The sequence below is a fragment of the Symsagittifera roscoffensis genome, chromosome 6 (assembly GCF_963678635.1).
Source record: "Symsagittifera roscoffensis chromosome 6, txSymRosc1.1, whole genome shotgun sequence".
Lineage (NCBI taxonomy): Eukaryota > Metazoa > Xenacoelomorpha > Acoela > Convolutidae > Symsagittifera > Symsagittifera roscoffensis.
This window is the reverse complement of record NC_087067.1, coordinates 50,475,263-50,491,300: the sequence shown is the minus strand read 5'-3', so window position 1 is coordinate 50,491,300 and position 16,038 is coordinate 50,475,263. Positions and strand designations below refer to the sequence as shown.

The 16,038-nt window shown below is 35.2% G+C and overlaps 3 protein-coding genes across 12 annotated transcripts in view; 2 read left to right on the top strand and 1 right to left on the bottom strand.

Moving 5' to 3' along the window:
* LOC134847973 (voltage-dependent anion-selective channel protein 2-like) overlaps positions 1–16,038 on the bottom strand; it is a 342,992-nt gene that overhangs the window by 76,248 nt on the left and 250,706 nt on the right. The window lies entirely within an intron of this gene.
* The window catches only part of LOC134847966 (sperm flagellar protein 2-like), a 584,566-nt gene that overhangs the window by 387,615 nt on the left and 180,913 nt on the right, over positions 1–16,038 (top strand). The window lies entirely within an intron of this gene.
* The window catches only part of LOC134847991 (uncharacterized), a 30,934-nt gene that overhangs the window by 13,274 nt on the left and 1,622 nt on the right, over positions 1–16,038 (top strand). The window contains exons 3-4 of the mRNA XM_063865318.1: positions 6,034–6,247; positions 15,415–15,504. Coding sequence (XP_063721388.1) covers positions 6,034–6,247; positions 15,415–15,504 — 304 coding nt within the window. The remainder of the gene's footprint in view (positions 1–6,033; positions 6,248–15,414; positions 15,505–16,038) is intronic.

Genomic DNA, 16,038 nt, shown 5'->3' with positions numbered 1-16,038 from the left:
TAATCGTCGCCCCAATAGAAACGACACATTTCGATATTGAAACAGGAACCCTCCGTATTACGTTTTTATTTGGGCTGGGATTTTTTTCTGGCTGATGGGCACTTCTTAGGTGGTACACGCTCCTCCACCTGGGCTCTCCGTCGTGGTCGACTGACAGTCTTGACGCCAGAAGTGCTTGACTCTGCTTGTGGCAGCACAATAAGGTCTTCATCCGAGGTGTCTTTAGCTGTCACCACAATTATTTCTTGCGTTTCAGTTGTGACCGCACTGGTGAAGAAACGCTCTCCCAAGATTTTTGGTGGTCGTCGATCCCTGAGTGGTCTCGTGTTATGCCGCAGGACCAGTTTAGGGGTCTGAACCAATGGGCTACTCGTACATGGCCCCTCCTGCTTAGGGTTATCCGGTGTATGTCCCGTCACACCGGTCTCTGTTTTATTCGCTTCCGGAGTCGTTGTCAACTCGCCTTCCTCTTCGCTTTAGACAACTCCCTCCTGTGGGTCCAGATTGGTTGAGCCATGCGTTGTCGTTTTTTGCGCATCCTCCCCCTCGTCCAATGATGATAACATGATCCGCTTTGACTTACCCCTCTGGTATTGTTTTTCTCTGGTATCGTTTTTCTCTGGTATCGCGGGATTGTCTTTTTCTTGTCTTCTGTTGCCTGCGGTGATTCGTCGGCACTAACCTTCGGCAACACCCTGATGAAATCGCGGTTAGCCGTCGGGTTATCCGTAGTCATCAAACAGTCGGATGAACTATCAATCCAGATGGGGTTGTTCGCTGTGCCCGTAACATCGCCCAACGGTCGTCGTGGTGTTGCTTTTGCGGGTAGTTCGGCTCGGGGGGATCTGTTGGCCGTGGCGAAAAAAATTTATCCAGCGTCGCTAGTGTCTCTGAGTAAAAGCCACCTATACTGATCGAAAAATCAGATTTATATACCACTCTTACCGAATGCAACGTTACACTATAGCTGATTCCCCTCTCACTCTCTCCTTTGAAAATTCAACAAATTGCAGCAATTTCAACTGATCCTGATTTTTCCTAAGAACATGATAACCTTTCTGTCTGAAAACTTTATTCGTGGAACTGTTCGGTTGGCCACTCGAAAATGGCGATGATTCCGGCAGCGGATGCCCTACTCGATTGTACATGCCCATGGCAGTGTCTTCATGTGGGCTTGTGTATTCCTGCATAACTCGTGCCAGAAGCATCGTTGTGTTGCGATCATGAGAATACAAAACGTTTTTCCATAATAAGTTACTCGATGAAGCACTCATAGCGGCCGTATCCAAACAGTTTTTGGTTTACGAGCAAAATGCACCTCAAATGGCGAACATCCCATTGATTGAAGATGTGTTGTTCGAATTGTGAGCAAAATCTCTTTTAGTGCTGTTTTGAACGCCGGCCGCGGCTTTTTAAACGAGAATGCCATAGGACAATCTCGCAGATTGTGTATGCATCGTCCCATAAACCCCGTGGCGCGATGCTGCCCTACCGGGGCAAAACTTAAAGAATTATTATTAGTGGCACAATATTCACGTTTTGATTTCGCAAGGAAAACCGACCCCTGGTCCGTACGAATGGCTCTTAGAATCGCATGTAGTGCAATATATAATTTTCAAGAAAATCCCTAATTAGGGTACCAGTAGTTCTTATGGTGAATCCATAGATAATTCAAAGATGTATCTATGCAAACGAGCAAATATTTTTTAGCACCCCATACCGGCGGTAGTGGGCTCAAAATTCCAACTGCAGCTCTTGATTGGTTTATTCTAAGAGGTTCAATTTAGTAAGATCCCCATCCGGAATTTATGGCTTCAATTTCTTACCGGACTTTACACACTCATTACAATTGGCTGCGTTGAGTTGGATTTGCCGATTCATATGTGGCCACCAAAAATAGTTGTTGGCGACATCTCGCATCATGAATTTTCCCGTTTGTCCCCGGTGCAACCGCGTCAACACCGGTGCCCTAAGCTGAGGTGCATAACTAACCGGTCCTCAAGGAAGAAAGTTCCATGTGACATTTGGAACTTGTCGAGATAATGATTCAAATAAGAAACCAAGTTTCGAATTTGGTCATAATTTTTCTCGAGTAACGATTCAACACTGCAAAAAAGGACTTCATCGGCTTTTAGTAGTATCGCAAAAAATTCTGCATCAAAGAACTCTTTTCATTCAAATCAGATGCTAAGATACATAGCCGATGGGATAACGTTAAAATAAGCCGTCAGCTGCCTATTCGACGTTGTACTTTGAACATTGATCGACGGTAGGGTTTTGGATTTTTGGTTCTCCTGCCCCTCTGTGTATTCGATACATAAAACTGATCATCGGTAGTGGATTCAGTAGCTTACAATTTGAGCACTGATCTGTTCGCGAGTGATTTGAAGCACATACCTTGATCAAATGAAAATTCTTAAACACGTCGATTGGTATCTTCGCTGCTCAATCCATCCGATGTTTTAATTTTCGTTCCGTTTTACTCATAACGTCATTATTTCCGTTCCGCGTTCAAATGTTACTCACAACCTATGGTTGTAAAAGCCTATTAATACTCTTAATTGGCACTACAACAAATTATTCTTCAATTCCGACACTAGTGGAGCGTCCCCAACGGGGTGCCTGGATAAATAGTCAACGAGTCTCATATTTTTTCCAGGGATATGCTTTATTTCAAAATCAAAAAAGCAACAAATGATTGAGCCAACGAACTTAGCTTGTTTGTCTTGTTTCAGAATTCTTCTCTTCTGAAAAGCAAGATAATAGCGCGGTATAGTCCGTAATGAGTCACCGCCCAAACAACCGTTTATAGTTTTAACTCCTTAATACCATACTTTAGCTTTTTCTGAACCTCGAGGCATAAGAATAGGGTTTCCTGCCGTCGGTATGATGTTGCTCTGAAGCGGCCCCCAATCTTTTTTTTGAAGCATAACTTTTTCTTCTGATTTTTTTTTCGACATCGAAATGGAGGTTTTGGTCGATTTTCTTTCATTTCGGCAAAGACCTTTCCAGGATTAGAACTCCATTCAAACCTTGAATGTGTCTTCATCAAGTTTCAAATTGGTTCCGTTGTGGCCACGAGGTTCGGAACAAATCGAACAAATTGGTTGGTTGACCAAATCAGTGAACGAATATCAGTAATATTTTCTGGTTTTTTCATAATAACGATAGATTCGATTTTTCTGTACCCTTATTGGACAGTAGAAACTCCAGCCACAGTCGGAACTCCAGCTACAAAAAAGTACTTTTGCTCCATTTGACTGCAGCGTTATCAGTGTTTATTACGTTCAGCACGGTTTTAATTTCACGCCCATGGCGTTCCTCAGGCACTTTGATTGCAATTAAAATATCATTTAGGTAACATACAACCCCAGTAAAGGCCCCAACATGGACTCCATCACCCGCTGAAACTCGTTATACTTCCCCAACTATACTAAAAATGCATTAGCGACTCGTTTCTTTACTCAATTGCATCTGAGAACATGAGTATTTCAAATCAATGTTCGAGAACCATATTGGTGCGTTCGTATCGCCGCTGATAGCCATAGCCACATTATCAACAAACTCATTCATGTTTGGCAGTTGATACCGGTTTTGATAAATCTGCTTATTGATCAATTTAGTGTTGAAGGCCAATTTAACTGATTCATTCCGTTTTGCCGTAACGACCGTAGGCAAGATGAAACAGCCCTCTGTGCATTCTCCTAACTTGACAATATGTCCATCCTTCAACAAGTTCTCCATTGTCTCCTCAGTTTATGTAAAAGATGTATCGGAACTCGCGCTTGCCTTTATCTTAAATAGTTTGCAGGGGTTGAGGGAAATGCGTTCGTACTTCACAATTTTAAGCAAACCTTTCCGTTCAAACAATTCTTCAAAATCCCGCAAAAGACGTTCTATGTACTTACGTTGAATGGGCGTGTACTCGATTTGCCTCTGGTCTTAAGGACCTTTGGTAAAATCCTTCACACCTCGTTAAACTCGTTTTTGGTGAATTTCAATCCCCAAAGATGGCAATAAGTTGCTTCCAAGATGGTCCATCTGGCCTCCATCGGTAATGAACGATTCCAAACCCTCGGAAATCCAGCCCTCGGATTTAATTCTGATTACTATTTCTCCGATGATTTTGATGATGTCGTCGGTTGCGCATTGGAACACGTTGTGGAGCTCATTCGGGACTGCCTTTACTGCTAGTTAGCGATTCTGAGTTTTAAATTCGTGAAGCTTCTTCTGAGAAATGAATGAAACAGGGCTAGCACAATAAATCTGGAATTCCGTTTCCCATTGTTTTTCGCCTATTCATACGCTTAAAAATTTTGAATAGGCGTGAATTTTTTTCCTGCCTTGTCCCACACAGTCCGTTTGGCAAATACTCCAAATTCGTCCTATTCTATCTGCCTTTTCAATTTATGTATCACGTTTTTTCGAATTAATTGAAATCATAGGACTCGTCGATTTGATTTACCACAGCTTTCTTGCAAAACTTAGCACCTTCCACTTCAGTTATTACATATGATGTTCTTTGCCGGAAAATTTATCCGATGGTTCTGCTTCAACCAACTTCCGCAATTGTGACATGTGTCTGGTTCTCTTTTAATGTAGCCTTGCTGATTCTTTCTGTTGGCGTTCTGTCGCCCCTGGTCAAACTTGCGATCGAACTTCTCTCTCCTCTTTCATTCACCACCGCAAATTGAAGGGCATCGTTGGGGCTCATCGTGTTCATGCAAAGCTGTTTTCTTACTTCCTTCTACTTCATGATATGTCTTACATGTCATGATATGTTAAACATGAATATGTCTCTCACGATCGACTCACCCTTTGGGCCAAAGTCACTGCCTTCGGCTAAGTCACTGAGTGCTACAAAAAACTACTCCATTCCTTCATTATCTTGTTGTTTACGACCGAACAGGATAAACCTACGGTTCGTAACGTTCCGTTCTCGATAGACCGCATCCGTTGCCAGTTTCCATAAGTCGGCAAAGTTAAAATCTATTATTTCACTTTTTGGTTATTTCTGAAAGAAGTATCGTTGCCCCTGCTTCCCCAGCGATAAGAACATTTTCGACGTCACGCGTTTATCTGCCTCTCCTGTCGTGCTTCCGCGAAACAGCCGTTTCTCTTCATCCGATCGGCGAGTTTCTTACTCTCTTCAGACTCGTATCGCATCTGCATTGCGAGCTTCTCTGTCCGCTCGCACCTGGGATTCTTCGGTACCTGCCGGTTCTTCTAATGTCAGACACATTTTCCATTGCGGTGGTGACTTCTAGTAAATCCTCAATATCAATCTTCTCTTTGGAAATGACCACCAACTAGAATTTTTGAGCCAGGTTTCCTATGTGACCGGCGGTTCCTGAGAAGGGCCATGCTAAAATACATCCAGCCCACGGTAGCTAGATTCGGTTGCTGGCTGCGCCATGTGGAAGTTTTTGTAACCTTTAACAAAACAATTGAGAAAAGATAACGTTTTAAATTCTCTAGGCCACTTTCGCCGCTGGCGATACGCAATACTAACATTCTCTCTAACCTTGACCTTGATCACTACAAAAGTCACTCGCATCGGCGACAGAAAAGATACAATTCAAAAAAGTCATGACTAGATGGAAAAAAGACAACTACTAAAAGTGTTGCGCGAGTCAAAAACTGAAGAAAAATTCAGAGTTGTTCAGAAAAACATCAACCTAACAATGACCTGTATGAAGTGTGCAAACTTAAGTATTCAAGTTAAGTGTGCAAACTTAAGAAATTGTGCGCAAACTTAAGTAATCATTTATTCTGCTATGAAGCCAAACTAACCAAAGTATTCATTATGGCCGAATACATGGTTAGTTTCTACGATACATGATTCATAGAATGGCCAAACTTATTAATTTTCAAATATTAATAGTTTTTTTTTTTAACTCAATCTAGTTTTAAAATGACTATACGGCCTCGAAACACGCTTTATGAATTAGCTCAACCAATTCATATCACTTTTGGGAGGAATTTTAACATGCAATTGAATTTTTATTGCTCAAAACTTGCTTCAATTAAAAGGTGGGCGCTCAAGAATCCTTCCGAAGACTTGGAAATTTGAAATTGAGAGATCTTCGCAGAGGAACAGCGACGACTGAATTGTTTCCTAGGAGAGCAATTCCCACTTCAGTCTTTTGTCCGATAAACGGAGAACTGTATCGTCGAGAGAAGGAAATAATTGTGTTCAAAATCGTCCAGGATACTTTGCAGAAGCAAAGAAGCTTTCAAATTGAAGGTAAATTTTGAAGCGAAGAAATCTATGCACTAATGCAAGATTCGGACTTTGATACATTTTTTTGATTGTTTTCAAGCAGTTAATAATAAGATCACGTTCAAAATGTTTTGAAATCAAACGACATCCTGCATCTATATCAAAAAGATTTAGAAAAGCTTTGGAGCAACCAATCCTTAAAAAATTTCCTATAACTTTTACTTTATTTCTCTCAATTTATTTTCCTCAATCGGGTTAGTAGAAATACAAAGAGCGAAGATTCGTTTGAGATTTGCAAATGACAGAGTGAATTGCAAGTTGAATAAAACCCATCAAATTCAATAGTAAATAAACTATTGTTGCAAATCAGATGCTATTTTTTTTATTTTCTGTAGTTTTTCTGTTACCGGGTTGGGTTGACAAACGTTTATCACCAAAGGGTTTAGAGATATTGCAGCCATTAACATCTATGTTTCAGTCTATGATCAAGGCTATTTCATCAATGAATAGCGCTTAATTTTCAGGTCTGAATCAGACATAAATCATTCATGAATCAAAGATGGAATTTCACTTTTCACAGCATGAACTCTGAAAATTTATGAGTTAGGGAAGTAGTAGTAGTTTAGGCACCCAAACACCTAGGGGGGGGGGGGGGGGGGGGGTGAGCATGATACAGATTCGAGCCGAAGCAAACTTTATTTATCGTTATTAAACATTCATGCAGATTTTGTATCGCAAACTCGTATTTGCATGAAACTGGTACAAATGCATGTACCCACTTAAGTCGTTTGGCTCAATTTGGTAGAAGAAACTATTTAACCAACATATGTTTCTTTCTTTCGCAATCGGCTTAAAACCTTTTAGGTCCAATTACACTGTTATGTATGTGCTGATAGTGCACATGACAAGACACTTAAACACATCCTTTCTGTTTTGATCATCGAAAATCTTTTTTTTCTGTCTTGTTCTGGTAATTCAATTGGTCGAAAAATTTTCTGATCATTCTAAATTTTTTCTGAGTGTTCTGGTGTCAGCTAAAAAACCAGTCGAAAAATTTGAAATTTGAAGTCCTTTGAAAAGCAACGTTCAGAATGAGCCGTAAGAATTCTAATGTGGAAGATTGCATGGCCAATGAAATCCGAAGTAAAAAATTTTCCAATTGAGATTTTCAATGATTCAGGGTAGTGTTCAGACTATCCAGTGGTTCCAACACTTGAAGAAAAAAATTGATTGCCTATCGGAATCCTTGTGCAATGCATATTACGCAGAGTGACGCAATTTTGAATTGGTAAAAAAATCTATTTAAATTCAAAAATAAATCTACTTAAAATCCAATAAATTCAATTTTCAATATCCATTATTATCAGTAGTTCTTTTGTTATTAACTTTGTCAATTCATGAAAGTGTTTAATAATTGATAACTGTATAACGGTATTCAACTTTCATATTAGCAGATCTGCAAAAAATCACAGTAGATAGAAAAATCTGTAGCTAGTAAATGTACACTAAATCATTAAAATTTTAAGGGTTTTGAAATTCAGCAATCATTTTTTCGGTACTACTTTTTAAAATATAAAACACATTCAAAAATTATTTACAATCCAGTTGATAAAGTGTTGTAAAGAAAGCATGCTAGCATAAAAGCTAATATGTTTTCTTACAATTTTAACAGCTTCGTAGAAATTCGTTCATCAAGAACCCGGCGCATTCAGTAAAAAAAATAATTGAACTTTTCATTTGTTCGGAAGTTTTGAGTTGTTTTTGACCAAGTCAAAATTCCACAATAAACTCCTTCAAGTAGTTTTTTGTTTCAAATACTTGTTTGTGGTTTTCGAAGGGATTCTATTGAAACCTTTTAGAACCATTTTTATTGTATTGTCATGCTCATTATAGGCCTAATACGTTTTTTTTGTTTTATTGTTCAAGCAAACCACCTCCGTTCCACTCTACTCTACTTTGAAGCGTCCATTAATTCAATTGTCAAATTTCTTAAGTTGATTGCAACAAATACGCGGTAAGAAATTGAACACATCGTCTGGCAGATAATAAGTTTCAGTACAGTTAGCTCGTATCCAATTAGAATAATTTTTTTTTGATTCAGCTGTCATGCACTCATTAATAGTAGAGCCTATCAACGCTAAAAACATTGAAGCTGTATCCAGTTCAATAGTTCGGTTGCTTAAAGGTTGTGAAATACGTTCAAGAAAATTGTATTTCTTTCCGACCTTCGCAAAAATGTAGTAAGAACCATCAAGGTCATTTTGCATTATTTGCTATCGTATTAACAAGAAGTTTTGAGTATGCATATATGGAGACAAGATTTGCTCAAAATTAAAAACTTTGATATTGAAATAAATATCGGTCACTTTCGCCTCATTAATTTTGATGTGAGTTATCTAGGTCTCTTTTAATCACTTACCATGCCAATTAACAATGTTTATTGACCATGAATATGAATAAAAACAAACGCAGTCTTGAATAATATAATAAAAAAATCTCCAAAATTGAATTTATAATAAGTAATTACAAAACGTGATTGATTAGGATCATTTCAAAATTTAGAAGTCAACTTTTTCTTTTTTCTGAAAAAAATAGCTCAACATGAAAGAAAATAGCAATTTTTTTTTGCTACTTTATCAAAAATTAATTTTAGGAATAAACATGTGAAAAAAAATCTGATCAGCATGAAAGTTGAGCATTCTAATATAAATAAATTACCAAGAAACTATATCCGTACCTCATTAAATAATCATTTTCAATTTAATTGTTATCATAAGAATGCGCAGTTTTCTAAACTCGAGATAAAGTAAACCTGAAAAAAAAAATTATTTGTCTACCTACTTAGTATCAAGCTGAGTTTTACTATTGCAACGTTCCAATTGAAGTTCGCAATAAACAACTAAAGTTTTTAACAAAACTAATTATTCCTATAAACCGACTTCTGTACTAAAATGGATGCAATGCGCGCATAGACAAATATTTTCATTCAGTTCGAATTCAAAAATGCAATCAAAATTAAAAAAAAAATTTATGCTACTTTTAAATAATGTCATAGGTACAAGATTATTTAAAAAAGTTTATTAGATTCGTTTTCAGCTGGTATTTTTGATAATCATTGTCTTTAGAAAAAAAATGATAAAAAAGCGATCGGGCGCATGAAAACTGGATTTTTTTTATGTTGTTTTAATGATTTTCCAATACCACTAACAAATCACCTTCTTAATGAAAATTTGTTTAGTTCCGAATAAGCCTAAATTTTAGATAAAAAACTTAGTTGTAATTTCCGTATTGGAGAAAAACTTGGGACACAAGTGAACAATTATTGGATTTTAACTTGATCTCTAACGAAAACTGAGTGTACACAAATAATCAAACAAAACATCTTTTTTGCTTCAATTTTTCATCATTGGTCAAAAGAGCTTGAAAATAAACAAAATAAAACTTAGAACGAAGTAACAATTAATGACCTCATGATTTAAATGACCAAAAACAAATTAAAAACAATTATAAAATTGAAAACTTTTTTTGTTCAATTTATCAGGTGGTTCTTAATTTCAGATTTTTGTAACAAATGTTCATATTCATCCTAAACTGCCAATCAAATAAAAGATGACATGACTGATTTGCTTTTTGAAACTTTGAAATGCAGGTTTTTTTGTACTTGATGTTACAAAAAGCAAATACAGAACATCCAGGTTTAAATTTAATAACTACGAAGCATCAAAACTTTATTTAAGGATGTGTTAAATCATTTTCGAATGTTAAACTTACACAATTATTTTTTGAAACTGCAAGTTATCACTGTTTTCAAGAATTGAGATAAATTGCAAAGATTATGACAATCAGAAAATGATTTATTTTAGAAAGAAATTGAATAGTACGTTTTCGCTAGGTAAAAAATCTGAAACTTTTATAAATGAAAAAGATCGGAACTTTCAGAGAAAAAGTAAAACACCAGTAAACCTTTTCTACACCTGCTGTTTATTTATTATTTAAATGTATGTATACCACCTGCAAACAAAAACTTCATAAGTACCGTCAAGAGCTTACACAAGCACGAGATTTTTTAATTTATAATCTATTGTTACTTAACTTCGAAGCTTCTATAGCTAGAGGTCAAAGAAGAAGCTATAAGCAAACAGTCAATGAAAATTACATTGAATCAAATAAATTTCAAGTTGAGCACCGACAAGGTTAACAATCCTATTTAGATTCGCGTTGAAATCTAATTGCAAATTGGACAAAAAAATTAGGTTGAATTTTATCAAAATTGGTTTCAACTTGAAAAGCAAAAACCTTTGATAATATTATACGAGATGTGAAAAAAACTTTTTACTTGGTTCTCAAATTCTCTTTACTTGATCTGCAGTTCTTTACCAATAGTTGTAAAACTTTAGAAAATAAAAGCAATTTTAAGATTTTTTGAACTAATATTCATGTAAAAAGATATTTAAATTACAAATTAAAAAAATCGCATCGGATCTTACGCCTAAGCTTTTTCTCAAGCAAAAAGAAACATATAGAAAAAATTTGGTTGACTCTAGATCAGTTTTTTTGCCGAAAATGTCTAATTTCAATGAGTAAGAAATAAAATAGAAAAAGAAATTTACTTTTATGTATCAATTTTACGTGAAACAAGTTCGAAGCTTCAAAATTAGTTTCAAAAATTTGTAAAATTTTTCTGTAGTTCCATGTTACTTAATTTTCAATCAAGAAATAAAGGTAAGCCAGAAGTAGGTGATCTTTCGTACCAATTAGAGTATGGGCGTTGTCAATTTTTGAACATTGACACAAATGTACTTCGTTGCAGTCGAAACATAGTCATTTACATGACTTCCTGTTGACCAGTTAACTTCAGACATACAACCGAAAGAAATTTTCAAAAAATATTTCAAAATGTCAGAAAAGACAAAAAATATTCGATTGATATTTTGAGCACGAGACGCTTTCCTTTTGAAACTTCTGAAGTCATTAATAACAATTCAACAGAGACAAAATACAAACATTATATGAAGTACTACATATTTGAAATAAACTTAACAACACATGTTCAAACAAAGCAACGGTTTTAATGTAATTTGAAAATCTAATCAAGCAAAAAAGTTTCAAGACAAATTCTAAAGTTTAAAAAAAAGAAGTTCCTAAACTGACAATTGTTTCAATTGTGTATGGGAAACTCATGCATTCTGGTTTTGGTTGACTGTTCTGGTTGACAGCTCATCAATGTTTTTCTGAAGAAAGCAACTTTTTTGTGGTAATTAAATAAATTATAACCGATTATCAAACTCATTGAAAAAAACTGTTTTGATTGCAAAGCACAAAATACGTAAAGAAAAAAAACAGAAAAACGCTACCGCCTAAGTCAATAGCAGGGGATAAAAAAGATCAGAAAAATGAAAGTTATCAGAAATTACTTGCTTCAAGAAAACTTGTTGTTTCTAGATGTCAATTTCTGAAAACAACAAGTTTTCTTGATGCAAATAATGTTTTTTCAGCAAACCAAACTGTTCCTGCAAATGAGCTTTTCTGACAATGGTTAAGCTATGATGTTTTTTTGTACACAGAATATGGGTGGACAGTGTTTGTTTCCAAATAATGAAAACAACCCAACCTTAAAGAGTTTGAAAGATTAAAAGTTTCTAAAACTCTTAAGTTTTTTATAAGTTGGCTTTCAGTTTTTCAAATTCCATTATCGTATAGGTTTCAACGCTAATATAAACAGGGTTGTAAACCATATCGTTGTACAGTTTGAACATTGTTTAGGTTCAGGTAATTTTCACATTGCTCGACTGTTTGTTGATAGCTTCTTCTTTGACTTCTAGCTATAGTAGCTTCGGAGTAAAGTAACAATAGACAATAAAATAGGAAAAAACTCGTGGTTGTTTAAGCTCTTGACGGTACTTCTGAAATTGTTAATTGCATGCATTATACCTACATTTTGAAAAAATAATTAGCAGGTGTCCCTTCTTTCAAACCATTATAATTATAATGATTTAGTTTACATCACCTGCTAAATAATTTTCTATCTAGTGTGATTTTTCTGCTGATCTGCTAATATAAAGTTTGAATATATTATACAGTTACCAAGTATTGAACACTTTGATGAATTGTCAAAGTTACTAAGAAAGGCCTATTCAAAAAAATGGATATCGAAATTTGAGTTCAAATATTTGTTAGTTTTAAAACAATTTTCTAGCCGAAGACATTTTAAGTTTTTTCACAAGCATGCTGGGAGACTTATTTTTCTTCTTTGCGAAAACCGTGATTTATTTTTCCAGTCGGCCAGAGAAGATTTGGGAGGGAAAAGTTGAATTGGTACTTTAGATATAATCTAGGCTGATCCATTTTTGCATATTAATCAGACTAAAACACAGCGAAATTGGAAGAATTGCACTTGAACTGATTTAAAGCTTGCATTGAATTTGGTTTGCACTTAAATTGGTTTAGTCCAATTTCAAAATTTGCATTGCACAAGGATTCCGATTGGAAATCGTTTTTTTTAAGTTTCAGAACCACTGGATAGTCTGACCAGTAATCTGAATTATTCGAGTTCTCATTTGGAAAAATTTCTCTAAAACTTCTGGTTTCAGTTGCCATGCAATCTTCCACATTAGAACTCCTACAGCTCATTTTGAACGTTGGTTTTCAAAAAATGTCGAATTATTCAAATGAATTTTCGGCTTCGACCAAAACACTCAGAAAGACCTCTAGAACGATCTTAAAATTTTTTCGACCAAGTGAATTACCAGAACAAGACGATAAGAAAAATTTTCCATGATCAAAACAGAAATTCAAAATCAGACATGCGCATCAATTATATGAAAAGAATTTCAAGTTATTTAAATTATGAATAATTTTTAAGTATTTGGTGAAGTTTGTAGGCAAAGAAATTGATTAGCCCGGATGTATTTAGGTTTCTTGTCATGCGAAATATCAGCACATACATAACAGTGTAATTGAACCTATAAAAACTTCAGCCGATTGCGAAAGAAAGAAATATTAGTTGGTTAAATAGTTTCTTTCACCAAACTGCACCAAACGACTTAAATGGGTACATGCATTTGTACCAGTTTCATGCAAATACGAGTTTGCGTTACAAACTTTGCATGGGCATCTCCAGCTTGAAATGAAAGGTAGTTAATCCTTAGTGCAACGGGTCGAACGCATGATAAACATGCACAAACCTTGCTCCAGCTAAAGTCCATATCCTGCTCACAACCCCCCCCCTTAGGAGCTTGAGTGCCTAAACTACTACTACTAAAGGGTATATCTTTCCAGAATAACTCCTGATTGTCCATGAAAATTCCGTCAACTTGAGTAGAATTCAGTCAAATTTTGATGAAAATTTTAAAAGTATTAGACATTGACGAAGATAGCCAGTTGGTTTTGCTGTTTGTAACGCTTCAAATTGTTTGAAAGACAGATCTGTGCAGGTGGAGCAAACTCTTCTAAAAGTCTTTCGTATTTTTTGGTTCTTATCTGTTAATGCACTTGTGGTCGACTATTTTGTTACATTTAATTTGCCACAATTGGGTTGTTGTTTTCTGTTTTCAAAATCATTTTTAGGCTCATTTATAGGCAGGCAATATTTTATAGGTTCTTTTCGCGTTGCATGAAAAGTTTCGTTTTGGATGTATAATCAATTCCTTGTATTGGTCCTATAATAAAAAAAATATTTTGAATTATAGTTGAATTTTCTCAATTACGTATGGTTTCGATCATGATTGTGATTCTGAAATTCTTGAGGTGATTTTTCCTATAGCTTTTCGTTGATATCTTTTTTTCATAATTGGTTGCAATGTTTTGGACATTTATTGTTAAATTTTGTTTTATTTTTGTTTGTACATTACGAGGCCAAACTGTGCACTGGATAGGCGCACAAACAAGTCTTTAAACGTGTTCAAACTTTGTCGGAACGATCAAAGAAAAAGAAAGAACAAAAGAAGAACAAACGGAGCGTCCTTGTAGCGGAATCCGCTTACAATTCGCAAAATGCAAAGTTTGGTCTCGTAATGTAAGTGTCTATTGAATATTACTTATTTCGTATTTGCGACTATTTCAACTGGCAGAGGGTGCAAATAAGAATCAGTTTAAAAATGTTTTACGGAGAAAATTGACAACAGTTTATTAAAATATATTTGCTTGATTTCATAGGTACCCGTACTGAGAAAAGTTTTTATTTCTGGCCCCAAATACTCTGTATCTAATCAAATTTCTGGTCAGAATTTTTTGTTATAATGTGCAAATAAAGCTAGCTAGTAATAAATTCTATTTCTAGCTAGAAAAAAGTGTCCTGGTGGGGTTCAATTCCTCACCTTCTGATTTCTAGACGTTTACTCTATGCACTAGGCTACAGGTCTTCAAGAATGTATCTAGTCTTAGCGAAAAAAGAGTTGTCATAACAAGTGTAAGTTTGCATTGTGTTGCTACTGTTATTGTCTATACTTGAAGCATGTTTATCTCGTAGCGGTTGAGCAGTGATCTGATTTCTGGACATTTCTTTTCAGAAACTGTTTTTTTTTTAAAACTAGAAAAGAAATAGATAAAATCTGCATGGAAAACAGTAGAAAACTAGGCTAGATGATCTACATAAAAATTTTATGTAGAAAAACAGCCTCCGTTGGGTACGGATAGTTATTAACAAATGCAAAATTTTAGGGACAATGAGACTATCAAGATTTTTACAAATTTGAAATCAAAGACTATAACTAACTTTTTATTTCGAACGTCGAAGTATTTCCAATGCACAAATGCACTTTCTTAATTAGATTGTTTGAGATTTTTGGTTTGGTTATGTGCTCATAGTTCATTTTTGGTAAAATAGCAAGTGCTTGGTTCTCGATTTTTTTTCGATAAATCATAAAAAAAAATTGAGAAAATCAAAGTAAAAAAAATGATTCAAGATTTTTAGTTTTGACAATTAGTTTGAAAAAATCGAAGTGTATTTAAGCAAGCCAAAAAAAGCAAAAGCGTGTTTTACGAAATATTTTGTGTTTCACGTTCTTCTGATTTAATTGTCAGAAAAACATTAATGTTTTTTTTTTGCAAATTGGCAGCAAACGAGACGACCTGTTAACGCGTTTACAAAACGCGACTTACCAAATTAAGATGGGTTGCTATCTTTCTGGCTTTCTTCCTAGTTCTCTTCTAATAACATAAAAAATTATAATTAACTTTTTTAAAATTTTCAGGAATGACTGGACTTATGGCACTCCTGGGAGCTCCTGTGTTTGGAAATGGAAACTTATACCTTATTAGGGTAGTACAACGAGGTGTCTTTGGTTAGTCTACTTAAAGTGAGAACACATGTAGAAAAAGAGCACGGAGCTGCATCACTTTTTTTAAAAATTATTCCACGTTTTGAAGAAAATAGTGGAAGATTTGTGCACAGGGATGTTTTTCCCCAGTCAAATTTTAACTATTTTACCAAAGCACAGGGATGTTTTTCCCCAGTCAAATTTTAACTATTTTACCAAAGATTTTGGCAAATTCTGACCATAATACGAATATTGTTGCGTTGAGCTCAGAAGTTAACATAATTTTTAGCTGCTATAACTTTGCAAAGTTATAGGGATTTGATAGTTTCTAATGTGGCAAAAATAGGGAAGACTTATTCGCTCAAAATTTTCAGGTTTTTTATGATGCGTAGTGTGGTAGTGGAAAAAATGGGTTTAAAAAGTATCCCAGTTTGACTTTAGAAAAGCTAATTGATTTAATTTTCCCGTTCATACAGGAAAAAGTATCATTTTCTGTTTCGAAATGCTGTTGTGAGGGAATATTTGCCATTAAAATTGCAAAACTTTGAAATATTGGCT